At 40.8% G+C, this 21,938-nt stretch overlaps 1 protein-coding gene across 3 annotated transcripts in view; it reads left to right on the top strand.

Annotated features, from left to right (window-relative positions):
* Positions 1-21,226, top strand: part of COLGALT2 (collagen beta(1-O)galactosyltransferase 2) — a 103,111-nt gene extending 81,885 nt beyond the window's left edge. For all 3 annotated transcript variants that reach the window (XM_044757666.2, XM_070497760.1, XM_070497761.1), the window contains exons 7-12: positions 2,250-2,326; positions 5,986-6,092; positions 13,065-13,197; positions 14,308-14,435; positions 17,499-17,705; positions 19,794-21,226. In XM_044757666.2, coding sequence (XP_044613601.1) covers positions 2,250-2,326; positions 5,986-6,092; positions 13,065-13,197; positions 14,308-14,435; positions 17,499-17,705; positions 19,794-20,070 — 929 coding nt within the window. In that variant the 3' untranslated portion in view covers positions 20,071-21,226. The remainder of the gene's footprint in view (positions 1-2,249; positions 2,327-5,985; positions 6,093-13,064; positions 13,198-14,307; positions 14,436-17,498; positions 17,706-19,793) is intronic.
* Positions 21,227-21,938: the final 712 nt, after the last annotated feature.

Raw genomic sequence — 21,938 nt, forward strand, 5'->3', positions numbered from 1 at the left:
CTCTACAACAATAGCTATTATTATTATTCCTAGATCTTGAAAGTATCCAGGAGCCAAGGAAGAACATTGTCCCAAGTAGTGTACAGGGAGGGGCTATGTATAGGGAGGGATTCAATGAGGGACTAAATAAAATATGAATGATGGAGTCAGAAATGACCCCAAACAAAAGCTGGGATATACCTAACCTTCAAGTGTGACATCAGCAAAGACATATCCCTTCTCCTTTCACGGTAAGTTTCTTAGGTCTGATTCATTGTATCACTTCCTGTTTTTCCCTGTGGCTTAGCTCTGCCTTCAGTGGCAAAACCCAGGTACACTTCTCATATTTTGTCTCAATGGTAGCTTTCAGGAACCAGACCCTTGTGGCTTTTTTTGGGACACTTGTGCTGTGAACACAATGACTGCCCATGATTGAGAGAAGCAGCATGGCTAAAAACAGTCTCTGTGGCTGAGACGTTAAAGCCACGCAGGCCCTGTGAGTGCCAGAGACCAACAGCCTGGAAAGGGTAACTCAAAATATAACCCCCTCCCAGGGGGCGCAGGGAGGGAGAGCTAGACAGCTCCTCAAACAACACTATGAACAGGAAGGAGTTTGTATGTTAAGTTTCTTTCTCTTAAAAACCTAACCCTGTATGTGGTGGACTCTCAATCAATATTTGTTGATTTTAAAAGAAATTAATGAGAATTGGGATGCAGCAGAAGGGACCAAAATATAATGAGCCTCTAATGGAAACAGAAACACATGCACTGTGTACTCACAGAAATGTGACTGCAAGGGTCAGAGGTTGAAGTAATGAGACCAACTCTTGTGTTTGGTTTAGGAAACCTGTCTCACCATCTTCTAGAATTTCACATTATCTGATCATTGTGAAACCGGATGTTATGGTTTCTCTTTGATATCCCGGTGAAAGGACAGTATTTTAGTCAGTACAGGCAAAGGTAGGATGGGATATCAAATAGTGCCAAAATCTCATTGGCTTAATACAGCAAAGGCTTATTTCTTGCTGTGCAAAGTCTGCAGTGGTCCTGGCATCTTTCCTGGGCAGCCGCCCTCCATTTGTTAGCACATCATTCTAGGCTGCTCCAAATTCGTGGTTTTTACATATCAACATATGCTACTATGGTCATTGTGGTGAGGCTGGGGTGAGGCTGGAAGGAGGGTTTGGAGAGTTGAGTGGCGGCAATTTAAAGCTTTCCCAGCAAATTACACGACCGCGACTAACTTCAAGGGCAAGAAAGTATTCCTCTCATGTACCTGGAATAGAGGAGAATGGATATTCATGAACAGTAGTAATGGCCATCGCTGATACAAACAACCCAGTCACCAGCTCCCATTTAAAATTTTCTTTGCATTTTACCTTTAAGGAAAACCAAACAAGTACTTTGAATTTCTCCAATACCAAAAATCTTAAAGACCTTCTCGGGTGCTTTAATCAACATTGCATTCAACAATTAAAATATATAGTAGTTTGTAAAGAAAGCTTTTTTGGAGTATCAAATAAATAAAATTTTTACTGCTTAAGATGCGATGTCCCTCACGTCTGGAAACTTGCGTGTTAGCCCTGTACTAACTCCTGGTCCATGGGCTGGCTTTCAAAGGTGAGTTCGGATTAAATTAAAGGACTTTTGTGTTCTTGTAGCTAAACCTGCCTGGATGGGATTAAAAACATTCCCAGACTTTGACAATTTTAAGTGTATAGAAAAAAGCATTATTCAGAAAAAGTCTAGCCTATTTCTGAGCTCTTTCATCATGGGCCACCATAAATAATAGCACAAAGTTATTGAGCGTTTATTAGGTTATGAGTGCTTTGCATGCAGGTCTCATTTAAATTTTATATAAATTTAATAAGAGATACAGTTCTTAACTTGATTTTACACATGAAGAAACAGGCTTACAGAGGTTACATAACTGTTCCAGACCTTTATAGACCAAAGTCTGGACTCAGATCATCTGACTCCAGAGCCCTCACCCTGAACCATTACCCTAAACCACCTCCCAAATACTCTTCAAATAGGTCTTAAGGGAAATGGAGCAAATTCTGCCATCTGCGTATAAACAAGTGCTCTGGGAACCAGAGCCTTGACCTTGAGGGTTCTTGTGTAGCCACTCAGTCCTGGGGAACTGCTCAGCAGTCATCCCCTGCTCTGCTCATCCAGGTTGTGTTCCTAGAGATCGGGTGTGTGGATGCAATTCTGTTCTCTGACTCTTTCACTAACAAAGCACTCTGCGTATTTCTTGTGTCTTCCAGTTGATGGTCCTCCAATGGAACCTTCCCAGTTTGTCTCAGTTGTCCCTAAATATCCTGACAAGATGGGATTTGACGAGGTAGGAAAGGTGTCAATGTGTGTGTGTGCACATGCATGCGTGCAGCATGCTTGTATGTTTTTAATGGGAACACAAGCCTGAGCATCCACTGAGAGCCAGCCAGACTGGCTTGACTATTGAAAAGGCATTAAGGTTTTGGGTGAAGTACTTGTTTTTTGTCCTGCCTCAGTTTTCTTATCTTAAAAGAGGAGCATCGTGATAAAAGTGAATTAATCATTGAATCAGAGAGAAGTTGCTATTTAGTCATGAAAGTGAATTTGATATATTCTAAGAGTAGATATTGCCACATTTCATCAACCTGTTCATCAAGATTCAAGGGTAAAGAAGATATATGCATTAGGTATTAGAGGATTTTAACTTTGAGTGGGTGGAAACCGTTCTGGAACACTCTGTGCTTTATTTTCTCTCTGCTGTTTTTCCATGGAAAAAGTTTGGAGGCCAGGTTTGAGAAGACAAAGAAAAAGAGAAAAAAGAAACCTGTTCTAAAATTTTGCCTTTCAGCAGGCAACAACGTCATAATAGCTCTCTGAGGGCCATTCATTATTAAGTTTCAATTGTATAAAGAATGAAGCAGAAATATAAAGAAATGCCTCTCTTGGTAATACAACAGATGCTTGGTGGGGCCAGAATTGTATTTCAAGTCACTGAATCCTTGATGAGTCCTTCATGTCATGTAGCTGCTGATCAGTATTCAGGAGCTGGGTGGTCTAGAGGCCAGGACAGTGCTCAGGAATCCACAAACTGAGATAGACTTTTTTCCATGGATTCTGGATATGTCATAGGCCAAGCTTTGTACCCTGTGCTCATTGCCCCCGCTGCATTGAGAGAAAATGCCTTGTCTATTAGCCTGTACCATATAATACATGTCCCCAAAGTATGGCCATCTTAAAGAGCTAGTGGACCGGGAATTGGGATTTTGTCTGTAAAGTTGATTTGGAGCTGGACTTCAGGAATGGGAAGGAGTATTTCATAAATATTAAGTGGAAAAGAGTTAACAGCTATTATGCTATTTCCGCAGAAGGCAGAATGAGAAGAGATGATTTTAAGCGTGGAAGAGAGGAATTAGACTAAAGAGTAAATCATTTTTAAAAATGATCAAGGCTGCAGGAAAGATTGGCCCACACCATGAGCTGGACCAGCTTTCGTGTATGACTGTAGCTTTCCTTTCTCTGCAGTTCTCATCAGCTCTCAGTTCTCTAGATAAAAGAACACAAGTATCTTTACATGTATCCATTTTTCCTTGTATAAACATGTTCTGATGAGGACCACACCAAAGCAAATAAAATGAGACAAAGCCAAGATCTTCCAGCTCTGGTCTTCCATTTGGACGTGGTCATAAGGACTGGGTCACTCCCGGGACATGCCAGCTCTAGGAAGTGTCACAGCACAGAGACTCTACTGTCCTGAGCCTAGATAATCATCTCTCTGTCTGGAACAGAGATAGGATGGTGGAAAAAGGGATTTTCAGGGGCCTTTTCAACCTTCCCAGTACCCCATGACCTTGTTGTGGTGTCTGGGCTGCACTGACTGTGTGGCTCTTTCTCTGTTTACTATTCACTAAGTATGGAGCAAGCCGTCTGTGTTTTTCCTTCATGGCTAACTTTTTATTGCACTTGTTTTGGCAGGAACTGGGACTGGATTATTATTTACTAAAGTCTTCCCAGACCAGAGGTCTCTGGTTTGAGTGGACTTTTTTTTTTTTTTTGTATTTCTGTTAATTTTTGTTCTGTTTTGTTTTTGCTCTCCTGGAGTGACCTCAGGTAGCTCCATATGTCTGCATGAGGACATGCACTTTCCTTTCCATATTTGTAAAACTGGGAGATGGAACCTGGTGCATCAAAGTAGGATTCTAAGCAGGAAGAAAATGAAATATAAAAGAATATAACCTATTAAGTTATGAAGTCCCAAGTAACAAGGCAAATAGAGTGACCACAGAAATTGTTTCAAAAAAAATAATTACCCAGTTAGGTAAACAGAGGTGATGAAATCATCATGCACCTAGTCCACTTTGCCCTACATCAGGTGGATGATTTCTTCAAAGAAGACATCTTGCTCCCATATCAGTCTCTTTGCCTAGAGCTTCAGAAATGGATATTTATAAAGTGGGTATTGTAAAGTGAGAATATTTTGTAAGGAAGGGTTAAAATTTTAGTTAGTGCAGCTTTTCATCCAGTAAAATATATAAAATATTGATGATTACATTCAGAATGACCATGCGAACCAAAGCTTAGCCCCCAGTAAAGTCTAAATTCCAGGCTGGTTATAAGACAGTTTCTGCTTCATTCTGGACAGTGCATAAAGCAAACTTTACCATAAGCCACATGTCATAGACCTTTCAATCTTTACTGGACTTGAGAGATAAGGTTGTTCAACTCCCTCTTTTTACAAACGAGGGAACTGGACCCTGAAACATTAAACATCTTCCTCAAAGTCATCTAGATGGTATGTCAAGATGAAGCCAACGTCATACAACTCATTCCTGTAGGTTTCTCCTTTTCCATGCTATGTGTCATCAATATTTCTTGCTGGCAACTGAAGTCTCCTTCTCTTAGTTTAATGTTCGATGTGAGTTTATTACTGCTCGTAGCAAAAGGACCTTATTAAAACACCTATTTACCTGTAATGGCATTTATGAGACCTTAGGTGCACTTGTGTCTCCTTAAATCTGGACATAGGACAGCCTCATTGTCTGTAACTCCCTGTAGTGGCCTCACGATATGTGTATGTTTAGTGCCGCCATCAGGAATTTAGGGGCTAAGGTGAGGGGCTGCAGGTGGACCCAGCCTTCATGGGGACAAATCCGAAGGCACATTTTTCTGATCTTCATGGACCTGTAGGTGTCCTCTACATAGGGTTTCCTTCAGATCCACATGATGTGGAAATCATGCCTTTCCGTTTCTCCCTTCCCCTAAGGGCTGCCCCCCAAGGAGAAGGCCCCTTCTCTTTACTTCTTTCAGAAAAATTCCCTTATCTCTAAGGGAGTTGAAGAATTCTTGCAAAGAAGCTACTAAAATGGAGACCTTGATAATTCAGTTTGGAAACTTTGAAAATAAGGGAATCTGTTGAGACTAGATTTTTCTTATCCTTTGAACGACTTTAACATTCATTATCATTCATTATCTACAGTGGATATAAACTATAGTAATAGCTAATATTTAACCTGTGAGATAGGACCAGTCTTATCCCAGTTTTACAGATGAGGAAACTGAGGCATAGGGATTGGTCCAAGGCAAACACTTAGTAAGTAACACTCAGGACGTGAACTTAGGTCTGCTGATAATTCTAACCACTTGCCCAACTGCCTCCTACCCCTTAGTCTTGTATGTTTGGGGTTTAATTCATCTTTGGCCTTCTGAAGAGTAACTTTTTAAACTTTCCTATCTCAAGAGCAGGGCAAACATGTCCATCAACGAGCAATCAGAGAAACAAGGAGAGAGTTGAGTCGCTGCAAAAGGCTCAGTTTTGAAAGTAATTCTGTTTGGACGAATATCCTTCGGCCTGATATGAAACACAAACAAATCTTCACCACAGTTTTCCCTATCTTTTCCACTCCTTATTCTAACTAAAACTTTGGTGCTTACGTTTACTTAACTTTTCAAACAGCCTAAAATAAGACTTGAATCATCTGTGTTTCTTTTCCATTTTCCTTCCCGCATTAGATTTTCATGATAAACCTCAAGCGCAGAAAGGACAGACGGGACCGGATGTTACGCACGCTGTACGAGCAGGAGATTGAAGTCAAGATTGTCGAGGCTGTGGATGGAAAGTGAGTCGGTTTTTTCTCAGACCCTTGAAGATGTGGTTGGAGCGGGGATTTGCCCTCTCTGAGAGAAATTTAGTCCTTGGTGGGAGGAATCTGTAGTCATTAGAAGATAGACATGTTTTTACAATAGCTACTTGTACTTACTTTGGGAGAAATCTACTTTGGGAGAAACTTTATGACTTACAGTAGTGTATATGTTAATTTCACCAGGTAGAGCAGGCCTGAAATCCACTCGTCATTCAGTGATCTCTTGTCTTCATTATGCTGAAAGCTCACACTGGAAGTGATTTTCCCCTGTCTCTGGGAGTTCTCACAGTGGTTGTGGTGGTTTCCAGCTTTCTGTAATGTGTTGGAAGGAATGTGTTCAGAGTAGCCTTCAGAGCCTGATTTAGAGCAAAGTGTCTAAACTTGGGCGACCTGAAGAAAATAAATGGAAAAAATGCATAACAGTCTGTGTATCCTGTTGCATAAGATGCTTGCTGCAGTCTGCCTGGGCTGATCACTTTTCCTGGGAATGTGGCAGGAAAGTCACACTGATACTCAGTTGGATTCCTTCAAAGGTTTTTGTTATTGCTGTCATTGTTACTTTGTTTTGCTTTGCCCTTTTATCTGACATTCTATCTCAAGGCATAGATTTATGCAAAACCTGCAGTTCCATGTTTTATGTTAGTTGGGAATATGAATGGCTCTAAGGAGTATGGCTAGAAGCTGTTGTGGAAGTTCTTGTGATTCCTTAAGAGAATCTCATCAATGTTTCTCAAAGCATGGCCTGGACACCCACATTAGTGTGCTCAGAGGCTGGTTAAGAGGGCAGCTTCCTGAGTGCCATCCCAGAGCTGCTGAATCGTGATCTCTAGAGCTAGGGCCAAGAACCTGCATTTAAGAAGCCTCAAGGTGATTCTTGGGTAAGATTGCCACATAAAATATGGGACACTTAGTTAAATTCATCCTAAATATTGCATGGGGCTTAATACTAAAAATTGTTCATTGTTTATCTGAAATTTAAATTTGGCTGGGCATTCTATGTTTTACTTGCTAGATCTGGCGACCCTATTCTTGGGTGCACTAGAGTTTGGAAACACTGCTTCAAATACTCCTGAGAGCCCCAATCCCATTCATAGGCCACATGGACCAGAGGAAACTAGTTGAGTGGTGAGAGTTCTTTATATATTCTAGATAGAAGTCTCTTGTCAGATACATAATTTGCAGATATTTTCTCCAATTCTATGGGTTGTCTTTTCACTTTCACAATGGGGTCCATTGAAACACAAACGTTTTTAATTTTGATGAAGTCCAATTAATATTTTTTTGTTGCTTATGCATTTGGTGTCATATCTAAGAACCCATTGCCAAATTCAAGCCACAAAGATTATTTCTGTATTTTCTCCGAAGAGTTTTTTAGTTTTCTCTCTTGTATATATATGTATCTTACACATTAGATCTTTGATCCATTTTGAGTTAGTTTTTTATATGGTGTGAGGTAGGGGTCAAAATTCATTCTTTTGCACATGGTTATCTAGTTATCCCTGCACTGTTTGTTACAAGGACTACTCTTTCCCCCATTAAATTGTCTTGGCACCCTCATCAAAAATGAATTGACCATAAATGTAAGAGTTTATTTCTGGACTCTCAATTCTATTCCATTGATGTATATGTCAGTCCTTATTCCAATACCACACTATCTTGATAACTGTAGCTTTGTATGTAAGGAAGTGTAGGCCCTTCAACTTTGTTATTTATTTATTGTTTTTAAAGATTTTTTATTTTTCCTTTTTCTCCCCAAAGCCCTCTGGTACATAGTTATATATTTTTAGTCGTGGGTTCTGCTAGTTGTAGCATGGGAGATGCTGCCTCAGCATGGTTCAATGAGTGTTGCCATGTCTGCACCCAGGATCCGAACTGGCGAAACCCTGGGCCACCAAAGCAGAGCATGCAAAATTAAACGCTCGGCCACGAGGCGGGCCCCAAAACTTTGTTATTCTTTTTCAAGATTGTTTAGGCTATTCTAGGTCGCTTGCATTTCCATATAAATTTTAGCATCAGCTTGTCATTTTCCACAAAAACCGCAGCTGGGATTTTGATAGGAGTTGCATTGAATCTGGTGATCAATTGGGAGGAGTATTTCTATCTTAACAATATGAAGTCTTCTAATTCATGATCATGGGATCTTTCCATTTATTTAGATCTTCTTTTATTCTTTGAATGTTGTTTTATAGTTTCAGTGTAAAGTTCTTGCATTTATTTTGCTAAATTTATTCCAAAGTATTTTACTTTTTTTGATGCTATGGTAAATGGAGTTGTTTCCCTAATTTCATTTTTAGATTGCTCATTGTTAAGTGTATAGAAATACAATTGATTTTTGTATTGATCTTGTATCCTGAACCTTGCTGAACTCATTTATCAGTTCTAACAGTGTGTGTGTTTGTGTGTGTGTGTATTCCTTAAGATTTTCTATATACAAGACTATGTCATCTGCAAATGTAAATACTGTTGCTTCCTCTTCTTTGATCTGTATATCATGTATTTATTTTGCTTGCCTAATTACCCTGGCTAGATCCTCAAGTACAGTGTTGAACAGGAGTGGTAAGAGTAGACATCTTTGTCTTGTTTGTAATATTACAGGGAAGCATCTAGTCTTTCAACATTAAGTTTGATATTAACTGTGGAATTTTCACAGATGGCCTTTATCGGGTTGAGGAAATTCTCTTTTATTCTTATTTGGTTGAGTGTTTTTATTGTGAAAGGGTGTTGGTGACTCAGTCAGTTTTGGCTATCATAACAGATTACCATAAACCAGGTGGCTTAAACAACAAACATTTATTTCTCACAGTTCTGGAGGCTGGGAAGTCTGAGAGCAGGGTGCCAGCATGGCTGGATTCTAGTGAGAGACCTCTTCCTGATTTGTGGATGGCTATTTTCCTGCTGTGCCCTCACATAGCGGAGAGCACAGAGTGGAGAGAGGAAGCAAGCTCTCTCATGTCTCTTCTTGTAAGCACAGCAATCTCATTTATGAAGGTTCCACCCTCGTGACCTAAGACCCCACTTCCTAACACCATCAACGTATGAACTTGGGGGGAGTATAAACATTCAATCCGTACACAGTTGGATTTTATCAAATGCCTTTTCTGATGAATTTTGTTGATCTTTTCAAAGAACCAACACTTGGTTTTGTCAATTTTCTCTCTTGCTTTTCTATTCTCTATTTCACTTATTTCCACTATAGTATTAATTATTTTCTTCCTTCTGCTTGCTTTGAGTTTACTTTGCTCTTTTTTCCTAGTATCTTAAAATGGAAGATAAGATTATTTATACAAGATATTCTTTGCTAATATAGGCATTTATGGTTATAACTAGACTTCTAAGTACTGCACTAGGGGCATTCTGTAAGTTTTGGTGTGCTGTGTTTTCATTTTCATTCATCTCAAAATATTTTCTCATTTCCTTTGTGATTTCCTCTTTGACCCATTGGTTCCTTTAGGAGTGTGTTGTTTAATTTCACGTATTTGTGAATTTTCCAAATTTCCTATTCTTACTGATTTTTAGTTTCATTCTCTTGTGGTTGGAGAACATAACTTGTATGATTTCACTCCTTTTAAGGGTACTGAGGTTTGATTTATGGTGTGTATGATATTTATGGTCTAAAATATGGTCTTCCTTAGAGAATGTTGCACGTGCACTTGAGAAGAATGTGTATTTTGGGTGGTGTGTTCTGTAGGTATTTGTTAGGTCAAGTTGGTTTGCAGTGTCGTTCAAGTCTTCTATTTCCTTGTTGTTCTCCTGCCTAGTTGTTCTTTCTGTTATTGAAAGTAGGGTATTGGAGTCTCCCATTATTATTATTCTTTTTTGAGGAAAATTAGCCCTGAGCTAACATCTGCCACCAAGTCTCCTCTTTTTGCTGAGGAAGACTAGCCCTGAGCGAACATCCATGCCCATCATCCTCTGTATGTGGGACGCCTACCACAGCATGGCTTGCCAAGTGGTGCCATGTCTGCACCTGGGATCTGAACCAGTGAACCCTGGGTTGCTGAAGCAGAACGTGCGAACTTAACCACTGAGCCACCAGGCCAACTCCTACCCACTATTATTTTTGAATTGTCTATTTCTCCTTTCAGTTCTGTCAGTTTTTGCTTCATGTTTTTGCTCCATTGTAAGGTGCATATATATTTATAATTGTGTCTTTATGATGGATTGACTCTTTTATCATTAGAAAATGTTCTTCTTTGTCTCTAGTAATAAATTTTGTCTGATGCTTGTATAGCTCCTCCAGCTCTCTCATGGTTGCTGTTTACCTGGTATGTCTTTTTCCATCCTTTTAGTTTAAACCTATTCACATCTTTGAATCTAAAATCTGTCTCTTGCAGACAGCACACAGTTGGATCATGTTTCTAAAAACTCATTCTGCTAAGCTCTGCCTTCGATTTCAGGGTTTAATCCATCCACATTTAATAATTACTGATAAGGTAGATTTATGTCTGCTGTTTTCTATACGTCTTACATCTTCATTGTTTCTCTATTCCTCCATTATTGCTTTTTTGATTCAAAAAGATATTTTCTACTCTATCATTTTAACTCCTTTGTTATTTCTTTTACTGTATATTTTTTAGTTATTTTTCTCAGTGATTGCCTTGGGGATTACAATTAGCACCTTAATTTATAGCAATCTAGTTCATATTAATACTAACTTCCTAGAAGAAAACATAGAAAGTAGGCTCCTTGAGCTCAGTCTTGGTGATGGTTTTTTGGATTTAACACCAAAAGAAAAGGTAACAAAAGCAAAAATAAACAAGTGGGACTATATCAAACTAAAAAGCATCTGCACAGCAAAGGAAACCATCAAAACAATGTATAGGCAACTTACTGAATGGGAGAAAATATTTGTAAATCATATATCTGATAAGGGTTAATTTCCAAAATATATAAAGAACTCATACAACTCAATGGCAAGACAACAAACAATTTTATTAAAAAATGGGCAGAGAATCTGAATAGTCATTTTTCCAAAGAAGACATACAGATGGCCAACAGGTACATGAAAAGGTGCTCAACATCACTAAGCATCAGAGAAATGCAAATCAAAACCACAATGAGATATCACCTCACCCCTATTAGGATGGCTATTATCAAAAAGACAAGAAATACAAGTGTTGGAGAGTATGTGGAGAAAAGGGAACCCTTGTGTACTGTTGGTGAGAATGTAAATTGGTGCAGCCACTATCAAAAACAGAGGAAGATTCCTCAAAAAATTAAGAATAGAACTACCATATGATCTAGTAATTCCACTTCTGGGTATTTATCCAAAGGAAACAGAAAAACTAACTCAAAAAGATGTATGTACCGCCATGTTCATTGCAGCATTATTTACAATAGCCAAGACATGGAAGCAATCTAGTGTCCATTGTTGGATGAATGGGTAAAGAAATTGTGATATCTATCTATCTATCTATCTATCTATCCACACAGTGGAATATTATTGAGCTGTAAAAAGAAGGAAATCTTGCATTTGTGACAACATGGATGAACCTTGAAGGCATTATGCTAAGTGAAATAAGTGAGAGAAAGACAAATACTATATGATCTCACTTATATGTAGCATCTAAAGAAAAAAAGAACTGAACTTGTAGATATAGAGAACAGATTGGTGGTTGCCGCAGGCTGTGGGGGATAGGTGAAATGAGTGAAGGGGATCAAAAGGTAAAAACCTCCAGTTATAAAATAAATAAGTCATGGGGATGTAAGGTATAGCATGGTGACCATAGTTATCATTAACTAATATACTATATTGCATATTTGAAAGTTACTAAAAGAATAGATCTTAAAAGTTCCCATCACTAGAAAAAAAAATTTGTAGCTATGTGTGGTGATGGATGTTAACTAGTATTAGTGTGGTGATCATTTCACAATATATAAATATCGAATCATTATGTTGTACACCTGAAACTAATATAATGTTATATGTCAATTATATCTCAATTAAAAAAACCTGAATTTCCACAGTATACAACAACTGAGCTGCTCTATAGCTTCATTCCTTTCCCTCTTCTTTGTTCTGTTGGGGTCACACAAATTACTTCTTTATACGTTATATACCCTTTAACACAGACTTCCAATTAATGCTTCATGCAACTATAGTTTAAATCAGATAAGAGAAAAAAGAGTTACAAACAAAAAACCAATGACACTGTCATTTATATTTACCTAAGCAGTTACATTTAGCATTGCTTCTTCTTTACGTGGAAGTGAGTTACTCTCTCGTTTCCTTTCATGTCACTCTGAGGACTCCCTTTAGTATTTCTTGTAGAGCAGATCTGCTAGTGACAAACTCTCTCTCAGTTTTTGTTTATCTGGGAGTATCTTCATTTCTTCTTCATTTTTGAAGGGTAGTGAATCTAGATATAGAATTCTTGGTTGAGTCTCTTTCAGTCAGCACTTTGAGTATGTCAACCTACTGCCTTCTGGCCTCTGTGGTTTCTGATGAGAATCAGCTGTTAATCATACTGAGAAAACTTTGTATGTGGTGAGTCACTTCTCTCTTGCTGCTTACAAGATTCTCTCTGCTATTTTTGTGTTTAACCTTTTTTTCTTTTTACATTTATGTCCAAAGATACATGCATGCACACAATTCCTCTCCTCATTCCTTCCTGTCCTTATCCCTTCCAGTGTTTAATGCTCCTCTTAACCACTTTCCTTCATTAGGAAAATACTTTTTCAAAATTGCCAAAAAACTGATGATACTTAGAACTACATTGGGCATTGTGAGGGTTGGGCATTGTGCGGGATACACAAAATATAAGACACTCTTGTCTTCACAAAGCTCGTAATGGTGCCATGACACATTAACCCTGAGGAACTCCTAAGGAGTGATGGGAAAGCTGAGAAGTCTTTCTCAGCATGCATAAAGGCAGAACCCTCTCTTCTGGCTTCTATGGTGGGGGCATCTCAACTTGTTAATTTTCAGACATGTTGTCTGTCATGCAGGGCTCTCAACACAAGCCAGCTGAAGGCCCTGAATATTGAAATGCTGCCTGGATACCGAGATCCTTACTCCTCTAGGCCTCTAACCCGGGGTGAAATTGGCTGCTTTCTTAGCCACTACTCTGTCTGGAAAGAGGTAAATAATGCTTTACTTAGATGTGCGGTTTTGTAATGGGGAGGAAGGAGAGTGGGACTTTGTAGGTGAATTAGGACCAGACACAAAGTGAACCCATAACTGTTCTAGAAGTATGCTTGGAAATTGCTGTTGCTTCATGTCTCCCTCTGACACAAGGCAGGCAACAAACAAGGAAGGGTAGCCTTGGTGCCACTTGGGATGATGACAGGGGAACATACCGGTGTTCTGGAGGCCACACTCCTGTTGATACATTCTCATCTTTAGTAGAAATGCCTTGTATGTATCTAGCATGTCATCATTTATTCAGTGATTTCAAACAAGATGTCACACATAAGTCATGTGAGGTGGGTCGGGAAGGGTGGGCTCATTTTACTCGAGAGGAAATAATTAAATATCTTGTCCAGGCCAGGAGTGGCAGAGGCAGGACTTGAACCCATGTCTTACAGACCAGACATTGATGGGAGTGGTATTGGAGTGTGGGGTTTTTGATTAAGGGTCAATTCCCATAAGAAAAGAAAAAGTCGCTAAGAAGGGCCCTTTGAATGCCTTCTCTCTTTGAATGATCCAGGCTATGCCTATCTTTTTTTTCTCTCAACTTTAAATGAAATGTAATAGATTTGTATAAAAGTATGTAGATCATAAAATACAGGCCAATGAAGTTTCACAAACTGAACAATACACCCATGTTAACCAGCACCCACATCAAGAAACTGGTTACCAGCACCCTAGAAGCATCTCCTCTGTATTTCCTTCTAGTCATTAGTCCCCAAGGATAATCACCATTCTGACTTCTAACAGCACACAATAGTTTTGTCTACTTTTGTACCTTTTTTAATATGAATGGGACCATCTGGTATGTACAATCTCTCAACATTAGATTCGTGAGATTCATCTATACCGTTGCATTTAATTGTAAATCGTATGTTCTCATTGCTGTAAATATAACCCAGTTTATTTATCCATTCCACTGTTGATGGATTTTCTTAGATTCTAGTTATAAGCTATTATATATTGTGCTGGCATACCCTCAGCTTTCTAATACTTACTTATTGAATAAAAAATAAGTACCAAACTTTTCATAGGGTGTCTTCCCACTGATGACCTTTATAGGTAATTGACCGAGAGCTGGAGAAGACTCTTGTTATTGAGGATGATGTGCGTTTTGAACATCAGTTTAAGAAGAAGTTGATGAAGCTGATGGATGACATTGACCGTGCTCAGCTGGATTGGGAACTGATGTGAGTGACAAGACAGGCTTATAAGAGAGCACCAAGAGGCACTCAGTCCTTCTCAAGGGGCAGCGAGCCCCACCTCCCCAGCTGGTGGGAGATACAGCTCAAGCCTCCACTTACCTGTTTTTCACTCCATAAATGTTCCCAGAAACAAGAAGTGCATAGAGGATAGCCACTGGGTTTTGCATCTATATGTTCTGCAGTGTGAGAAAGAAACTATGGGAGATTCTTTAAAAGACCTGGAGTCTGCCTATAGATCAGGGGCCTCCAGACTGAGCACTCACTTGGGAGCACAGTAGAAATCCCACCTGTGAGGCAACCTGTTACATAGAGGAGATGGAGAGAGAGAGGAGGAGGCATTCATTCAAGGGCAAGAGTCCTGTGTCACACTTGAGCCTCAGCTCCCAGGAGAGCAGTTTCCCTCTGCAGCCCCTGAGAGTGTGAGAGGTTGGAAGGTCAGTGGGAGAAAACTTCTGCTTGGAATGGAAGCTGTGCAAACAGGGGAATGCTGGCAGCTGGTTTGGTGGAGGGTCAGAGGCTGTCACAGGAGGACCAGCCTCACCAAGGGAGCGCTGGCTCTGCACTGACGTCTAGTTAATGCTCCTTGTCTGCTGCCTCTGGGAATTGAGTTCTCTCTCTCTCTCAATCTCTTTCTTTCTCTCTCTCTCTCCCTCTTCTTCTCATTTTCTTTTTAAACCAAAATGACACTTTTTACTTCTCTTCAATGGGGTGAAAGGTCTCAAGCATTTTGCTCCTCCCCAGCTGTGTGTCAAAGGCAACTCCATCAAATGAGAGCCTGTTCCTTTGGAGCAGCTGCAGAAGAGAAGCTGTCCCTACCCGTCCCCTCCCCAGAGGGGACCTTAACTACGGGCCCAGCTGGGATAGTTACTCTCTCAGAAAATGTACCATTCTCAGCTCAAAAGAAACCTAGCGATGGCTCAACGAACCCATGGGAAACAGACCCAGAAATCAGTACTATGTAATAGAATAATAAATGTAATAAAAGCCCTAGCTTCTTATTATATATCAGTCATGTGATTAGATTCTGCACTGTCCCTTAAGACCATTGTTTGTTCCTATAATCCTCCAGAAGTCACCACACCTTAGCCTTTCTGAATCTGTGGCTCTGCGGCCTGTGATTAAGGCCTCACAGTCACGGAGCTTGGAAGCTATTTTATGCTCACATGACATGTGCATAGGCAGCTTTTACTTAAGCCTGAGAGCCACAGAGGACTCGACTCAAGGAGTCTATGGCTTAGAACTGGCATATGTCGCTGTCCGCTTGTCGTTTGGTTGGTTCATTTCACAGGACAAAGTACTAACAGATCCAAGAAAGGAGAATGATTGTCTGATAGGGATACAGGAAAAAAAAAAAAGATATTTCCTAAATTTCACATACTGATCAAGTCAAAATATTCCATTGAAATCTATTATACAATCTTAAAAAATGATAGGGGTTTCAAATTTTTTACCTCTCATTTTCTAAAATGAATAAGAAACAAATGTTACTTAAACCCAAAACATGAAAGCTGATAAGGTCTCCATGGCTACATTACTAAATTTCTCCAGAAAAAAGAACTAGTAAATGGGAAGAGTAGAACAAGCCATTGGAATCACCTAGGGCAATGCTGTCCAATAGAAAAATAACATGAACCACATACATCATTTAAAATTGTCTAGTAATCACATTAAAAAAATGAAAATAAATTATGTGAAATTAACTTAAAAATGTTTTATTTAACCCAACATATCCAAATATTATTATTTTAACATGTAATCAATATTTAAAAACTATTAAGATAGTTTTTAATAGTTTTTAGATAGTCTACCTTCTTTTTTCCTATCATCTTCAAATCCAGTGTGTATTTTACACTTATAACTTCTCAATCCAGATGCTAAATTTTCAGCTGCTGAAGAAAACTTAGGCCTAACAAAACAATAAATTTTGTTTAACAGAAAAAATATTTTACGCATCTTCAATTTTAAAATTTACATTTAAATTAAGTAAAATTAATAAGTTGAGTACAGACTTCATTCCACAGTCAGTCTAGCCACGTTGCATGTGCTCAACAGGAGTTTCTCCTCCACTTGGGGTACATGGGAGAAATTCAGGTTTTAGTCTAAAGAGACAGTGGCCGAGAGGACGTATAATTGATGTCCTCAGAGGAACTTAAGGTGAACACAGACTTGTTCTACAAATCCTGGGATGTTTTGACAAGAAGAATCCCTTGAATGTTGAAAGAGATAGTTTTAGGGCAAAATAAAGGAAGTGGCTTTACCTGGCAGAGAGGAAGCTGGCACCTCCTCAACTGGCTGAGGCGAGTGGGAAACAAACAGATTCCAGACCAAAGGAATGGATGACAGATCCGTGAGTAGACTAGGGGAAGGTGGGGATGGTTGTGAGTACATCCTGTGTTGCAGAAGTTGTTCATGGAGAACAGGATGTGCCTGGGTGCCTTTCTTTGAACGGAGCACCCGGGAGGAAGCGTGAGCACAGCTGGGTGAGTGTGATGAGGAGAAAGCCATGTAGGCGTTGTCATTCATTCTCCCCAGGAACCCCCTTGGGGCCACTCTGGGGTTCCCAAGTCTTTTACTGCAGACTGTTTCTTTCCCACAGTCTTTTCTGTCCTGTGTTTACCACCAGCATTTGCAGAGCTGTGCAGAAAACATTGAAGGCTGAAACTCTGGGGACTTGAAAACAGCAAACTCAGGATTCTCACATCTGGCCTTTTTTGTGCCCTTCCAACCTTGTAAACACAGCTGGAAATCCCATACCATCTTTGGGAAATGATCTGAAAGATCTTTTAATCTCTCTACATCTTAACTTTTAGGCTGGAACTGTTGGCTAGGCAAGAATAGTTGGGATGTTGATAAATGGAGGTGGGGAAATAGCCACATTGATGGCAGATGACAGTCATGGTTGGCGATATGATGCTTTTTGTGGTGTGGTGCTTTCAATAGAAGACACAGTGGGTCCAGGCTTTCAAAAGTGTCTGCAAAGCAGTACTCCATTCTTATGGTTATCTAATATTCCAGTTGGAATTTTTCTCCTCCACCCATTTCTTTCAGTTATATTGGTAGGAAGAGGATGCAAGTAAAAGAGCCAGAGAAAGCAGTGCCCAATGTGGTAAATCTGGTCGAAGCTGACTATTCCTACTGGACACTGGGCTATGTCATCTCTCTGGAAGGAGCCCAGAAGCTGGTTGGAGCCAATCCTTTTGGGAAGATGCTGCCAGTGGACGAGTTTCTGCCGATCATGTACAATAAGCATCCTGTGTGAGTCTCCCTGAACTGCCTGTCTGTCCCTTGGGCACAGCCCAGTTCATGAGTTATGCTGCTCAGATTCTGGGTAGTACTTGATATTTTTTAAAGGTGTACTGCTTTCCTAAATGATCTTTCCATAATCATGACCCAGAGAGGTTGACTCAAGTGATTATCCCCTTTTACAGAAGGGGAAGATGAGGAAGAAATGGTGAGTCTTGCATAGGGGTCTTCTTTAATGCCCATTGTGTAGTTTAACTGGACATAATCTGCTCAGTCCTCCCCTTGTCTTTGATTTTCTCACTTCTATAAACTCATACACCTCAAAGGTGAAGGTCATCTTCCTAAGCACCTCAGAGTTTTCAGTTGATTTTTCAGTCTATTTGTTGTACCGTTGGCCAGGCAGGAGCTCACAATCTAGTCAAGAACCTAGACCCGTGAAGAGTCATTGTGATATATTGTGATACCTGCCGTCACAGAGATGTGTTAGAAGCTCAGGGAGAGCGGAGGTGGCCTCTGAGCAGGGTATCCATGTAAGAAGGCAGTGTGCTCTGGGTTCCCATAGCCCAGGAGTTCACTCTGACCTAGCACTCATCAGAGTGTGGCAATTGATGGCTTACCTGTCAGTCTCCCCAATAACCTGTGAGCCCTTGAGGCAGGAACAGTCTTACATCTCCATGTCCTTAGATCCTGGTCCAAACTCTACACCTTGATCTGCTCAATCAGTGATTCCTAAATTCATTAATGGAGCAGGATACCAGGTTCTAACCTCGGCTCCTTCTCTCAGTTGCTGGGTGATCTCCTCACTAGAAAGTCTTCATTTTAGTGTTGAGAGTTCCTGTCTTGCATGTTGCTCATTTTGTCCTCAGTAAAGATGGAGCTCCTCACCCTCTTTTATACACCATGTCAGAGACTGACTTTATCTCTGTGTCCTGGCACCAACATGGAGGTCAGCCATCAGCCCCTTAACAGAAAGGAAATTAACACCTGTGGCATACTCACAGACCCAGAAGCCAAGTAGATGTCGCCTCATATAATCTGTACAGGAGCCTTAGGAGGAAGGTCAAGTCATCCCTCTACTTTACACTCACAGGGAGCTGGACTTAACCCTAACCCTAACCCTGACTCTAACCCTAACCCTAGGCTGGATGGTGGAGGTGGTATGCCTCCAAGCCAATACCATTTCACTGGCCCTATCACTGCTGTCCAGATCTCAGCTGTCTAATTTATTAATCCAGAACAGGGCATTTTTCTAAAAAGTGATCACGTTTATTTATCATTATGGTCCAACAGAACTTAATTCTTAACTTTTAGAGCAAGACCTGAGATTCTTTTTTTAAACTAATCTGTCTAAATACAATAGGAATACCCTGACCTTTTTCTTTGTGTTTGTTTAGACAATCTGAAAGCTTCTAAAGAAAGCTTTACCGTATTTCTAGACAAAAGTTTTCCACAAAGGATACAACTTAAAAATTAATGGAGGTGGGCCAGCCTGGTGGCACAGCGGTTAAGTTCGCACGTTCTGCTTCTCAGCGGCCCGGGGTTCGCTGGTTCGGATCCTGGGTGTGGACATGGAACCGCTTGGCACACCATGCTGTGGTAGGCGTCCCATGTATAAAGTAGAGGAAGATGGGCACGGATGTTAGCTCAGGGCCAGGATTCCTCAGCAAAAAGAGGAGGACTGGCAGTAGTTAGCTCAGGGCTAATCTTCCTCAAAAAAAAATAATAATAATAATAATGGAGGGGCCAGCCCAGTGGTGTAGTGGTTAAGTTCATGTGCTCCGCTTTGGAGGCCCAGGGTTCATGGGTTTGGATCCCGGGCACGGACCTACACACCACTCATCAAGCCATGCTGAGGCGGTGGCTCACATATAAAACAGAGGAAGATGGGCACAGATGTTAGCTCAGCAACAATCTTCCTCAAGCAAAAAGAGGAAGATTGGCAACAGATATTAGCTCAGGGCCAATCTTCCTCATCAAAAATAATAATCATCATCAAATGAATCTGTGACAGTTTAAGAGATAACCAGCATGGCCCCTCTGCTCTTCCCCTGCTCTGTAAGCATCTGCTTCCTCATGCACCTGTACACCTCTTGTTTTCAGAGCTGAGTACAAGGAGTATTACGAGTCCAGGGACTTGAAAGCCTTCTCCGCGGAACCCTTGCTCATCTACCCCACACACTACACAGGCCAGCCGGGGTATCTGAGTGACACGGAGACCTCGACCATCTGGGACAATGAGACAGTGGCCACTGACTGGGACAGGACACATTCCTGGAAGTCCCGGAAGCAAAGTCGCATCTACCGCAACTCCAAGAACACAGAGGCCCTGCCGTCACCAACCTCCCCAGACACAGTGCCTTCCAGGGATGAGCTGTGAAGGCTCCAGGGGCGGTCACCACCCTTTGGTTTTTCTAATGGGCTGTTCATCTGTTTGCTCCAGTTTCTTTTCGTGGTCACAGTCATCCAATCTAAGTGGTCTAATTTGATCAAAATTAATGTATTTCTGACAGAGAAGGAGAATAGGGAAACCAAACCCAAATTTCTTAGGATGGCTAGAAGATAGACTTTATGGCAACCGTTATGAAAAACCCCAATCCAGACACCTAGTCCTTCAGCTCATTATCCAGATGATACTGGTTCCCACATGAAGGTTGAACAATATGGCTCAGACTCTCGTCCAAGAGAAAGGTGATCAGCATGCTGTCACATCAGTAAATGGGTCAGCAAGGCAGCCAAGCCAACTGGACCACATCTGTTGGTCTGGTGGGCCCATTTTATGTCACAGATGTGACCTTGAAAACTTGTGTATCTAACAAGTTTGGGGGAAAAATCAAATCACTTAAAATCAAATTAATTGGGCTTTTTATTTAAAGGCATTTTGTCATGAGCCTTATTTCAAAGTGAGTTTTTCCTCTTTGTCCTCGTTATCCAACAGGGATGGGCATTTGGGTCTGTCTGAGTCTTGGCCTTTGACTCTCATGGCAATTGAAGCTGTCATAAAGTTTGCCATGTGGATAGAGTTTAGTCTATATTTGAGGGTTTGTTTAGATATTTGAGGAAAGAAGAACTCAAACTTTGACCTTTTTTTATTGTGGTCACTTGAGTTAGGATGCTCTATTTATGAAGATAAATTTAATATATAAGGGGTTAGGGCTGGTGTGTAGTTGCTGTCCCCCGGGTTAGACGCCTCTGCGGCATGTCAGATTCTCCCCTGCCCCTCAGCCTGGGAAGGAATCGCAGGTGTGACTTTTATGAGTCACTGTTAAGAGGCAGAGCGCGTTCTCAGGCCAGCAACTGTCCTTGCCTGGGTTTTTCATTCTATATTGAATTATTTATTTTACAAAATGTGGGGGAAACAGCTGTAGGATAAGATAGAGAAACAGATGTTTCAAGCTTTCATTGCACCTGAGGAGTGGTCAGTGTAGACACGGGTTCAACAATCCAGTTCTCCCGCAGTTCCCAGCCTGACTCTTGCAGAAAGGCCTGTTGAATGGGAGACAACCATCTGGAAACCAATGATTCTCCATTTCAGGTGAGAGACCTTGGTCAGAAACAGTGGACTGATCAACAGATTTAGCCCAATAACCAGGGAAGCTCTTGGAGTCAGGATTCTGGGCAGACAACCTCTCTGCTTTCTTCATAGATTGATGTTATGTGCAATGCAGAGTTGGATGACATCATCTCATGCAGCTCCACAATCTGTGATCCTCAGATACCTTGTGATGGTTTGCTTCAGGTTTATGTTCTCATGCCCACAAGCAGTAAATTGCCTCCAGAAGTACCCTCCCAGGGGAGAAATACACACTCTCCTCCCTCGATGTCCTCAATGTCAGGCTCTGCAGACCCAACAATCTGAGCTTCCTGCTTTGGAGCAGAGCCCATGGGCAGGGTTGCTGCGTGTAGGAAGCTTAGTGCTCACAGTGACGACCCCAGGCTGCAGGACAACAAGGCAGCTCGCCTTCCGAGAACACCCGCCTCAGCCTCCCTTGTTGACTTACTGTTAATTTTCTTCTACGTTGACTAATAAGCCAGGAGACGGAGGAAAGGGACCTCAGCTGACTCCAATTTTTATTGCTTAGACATCGCTGTCAGGGCTTGACTTTTTTCTTCTAGAAAACCAGAAAGAGCATCCAGGGAGCTAAGTGAAAAACCCTTAGGTGATCCCTAAGATTTCCTTGGGTATTTTGTGTGTTGTTTGCATATTTGAGTGTGTGCAAGTGTGTGTGACTTTCATGACTTTTTTTA

Source organism: Equus asinus, chromosome 25 (assembly GCF_041296235.1).
Source record: "Equus asinus isolate D_3611 breed Donkey chromosome 25, EquAss-T2T_v2, whole genome shotgun sequence".
NCBI lineage: Eukaryota > Metazoa > Chordata > Mammalia > Perissodactyla > Equidae > Equus > Equus asinus.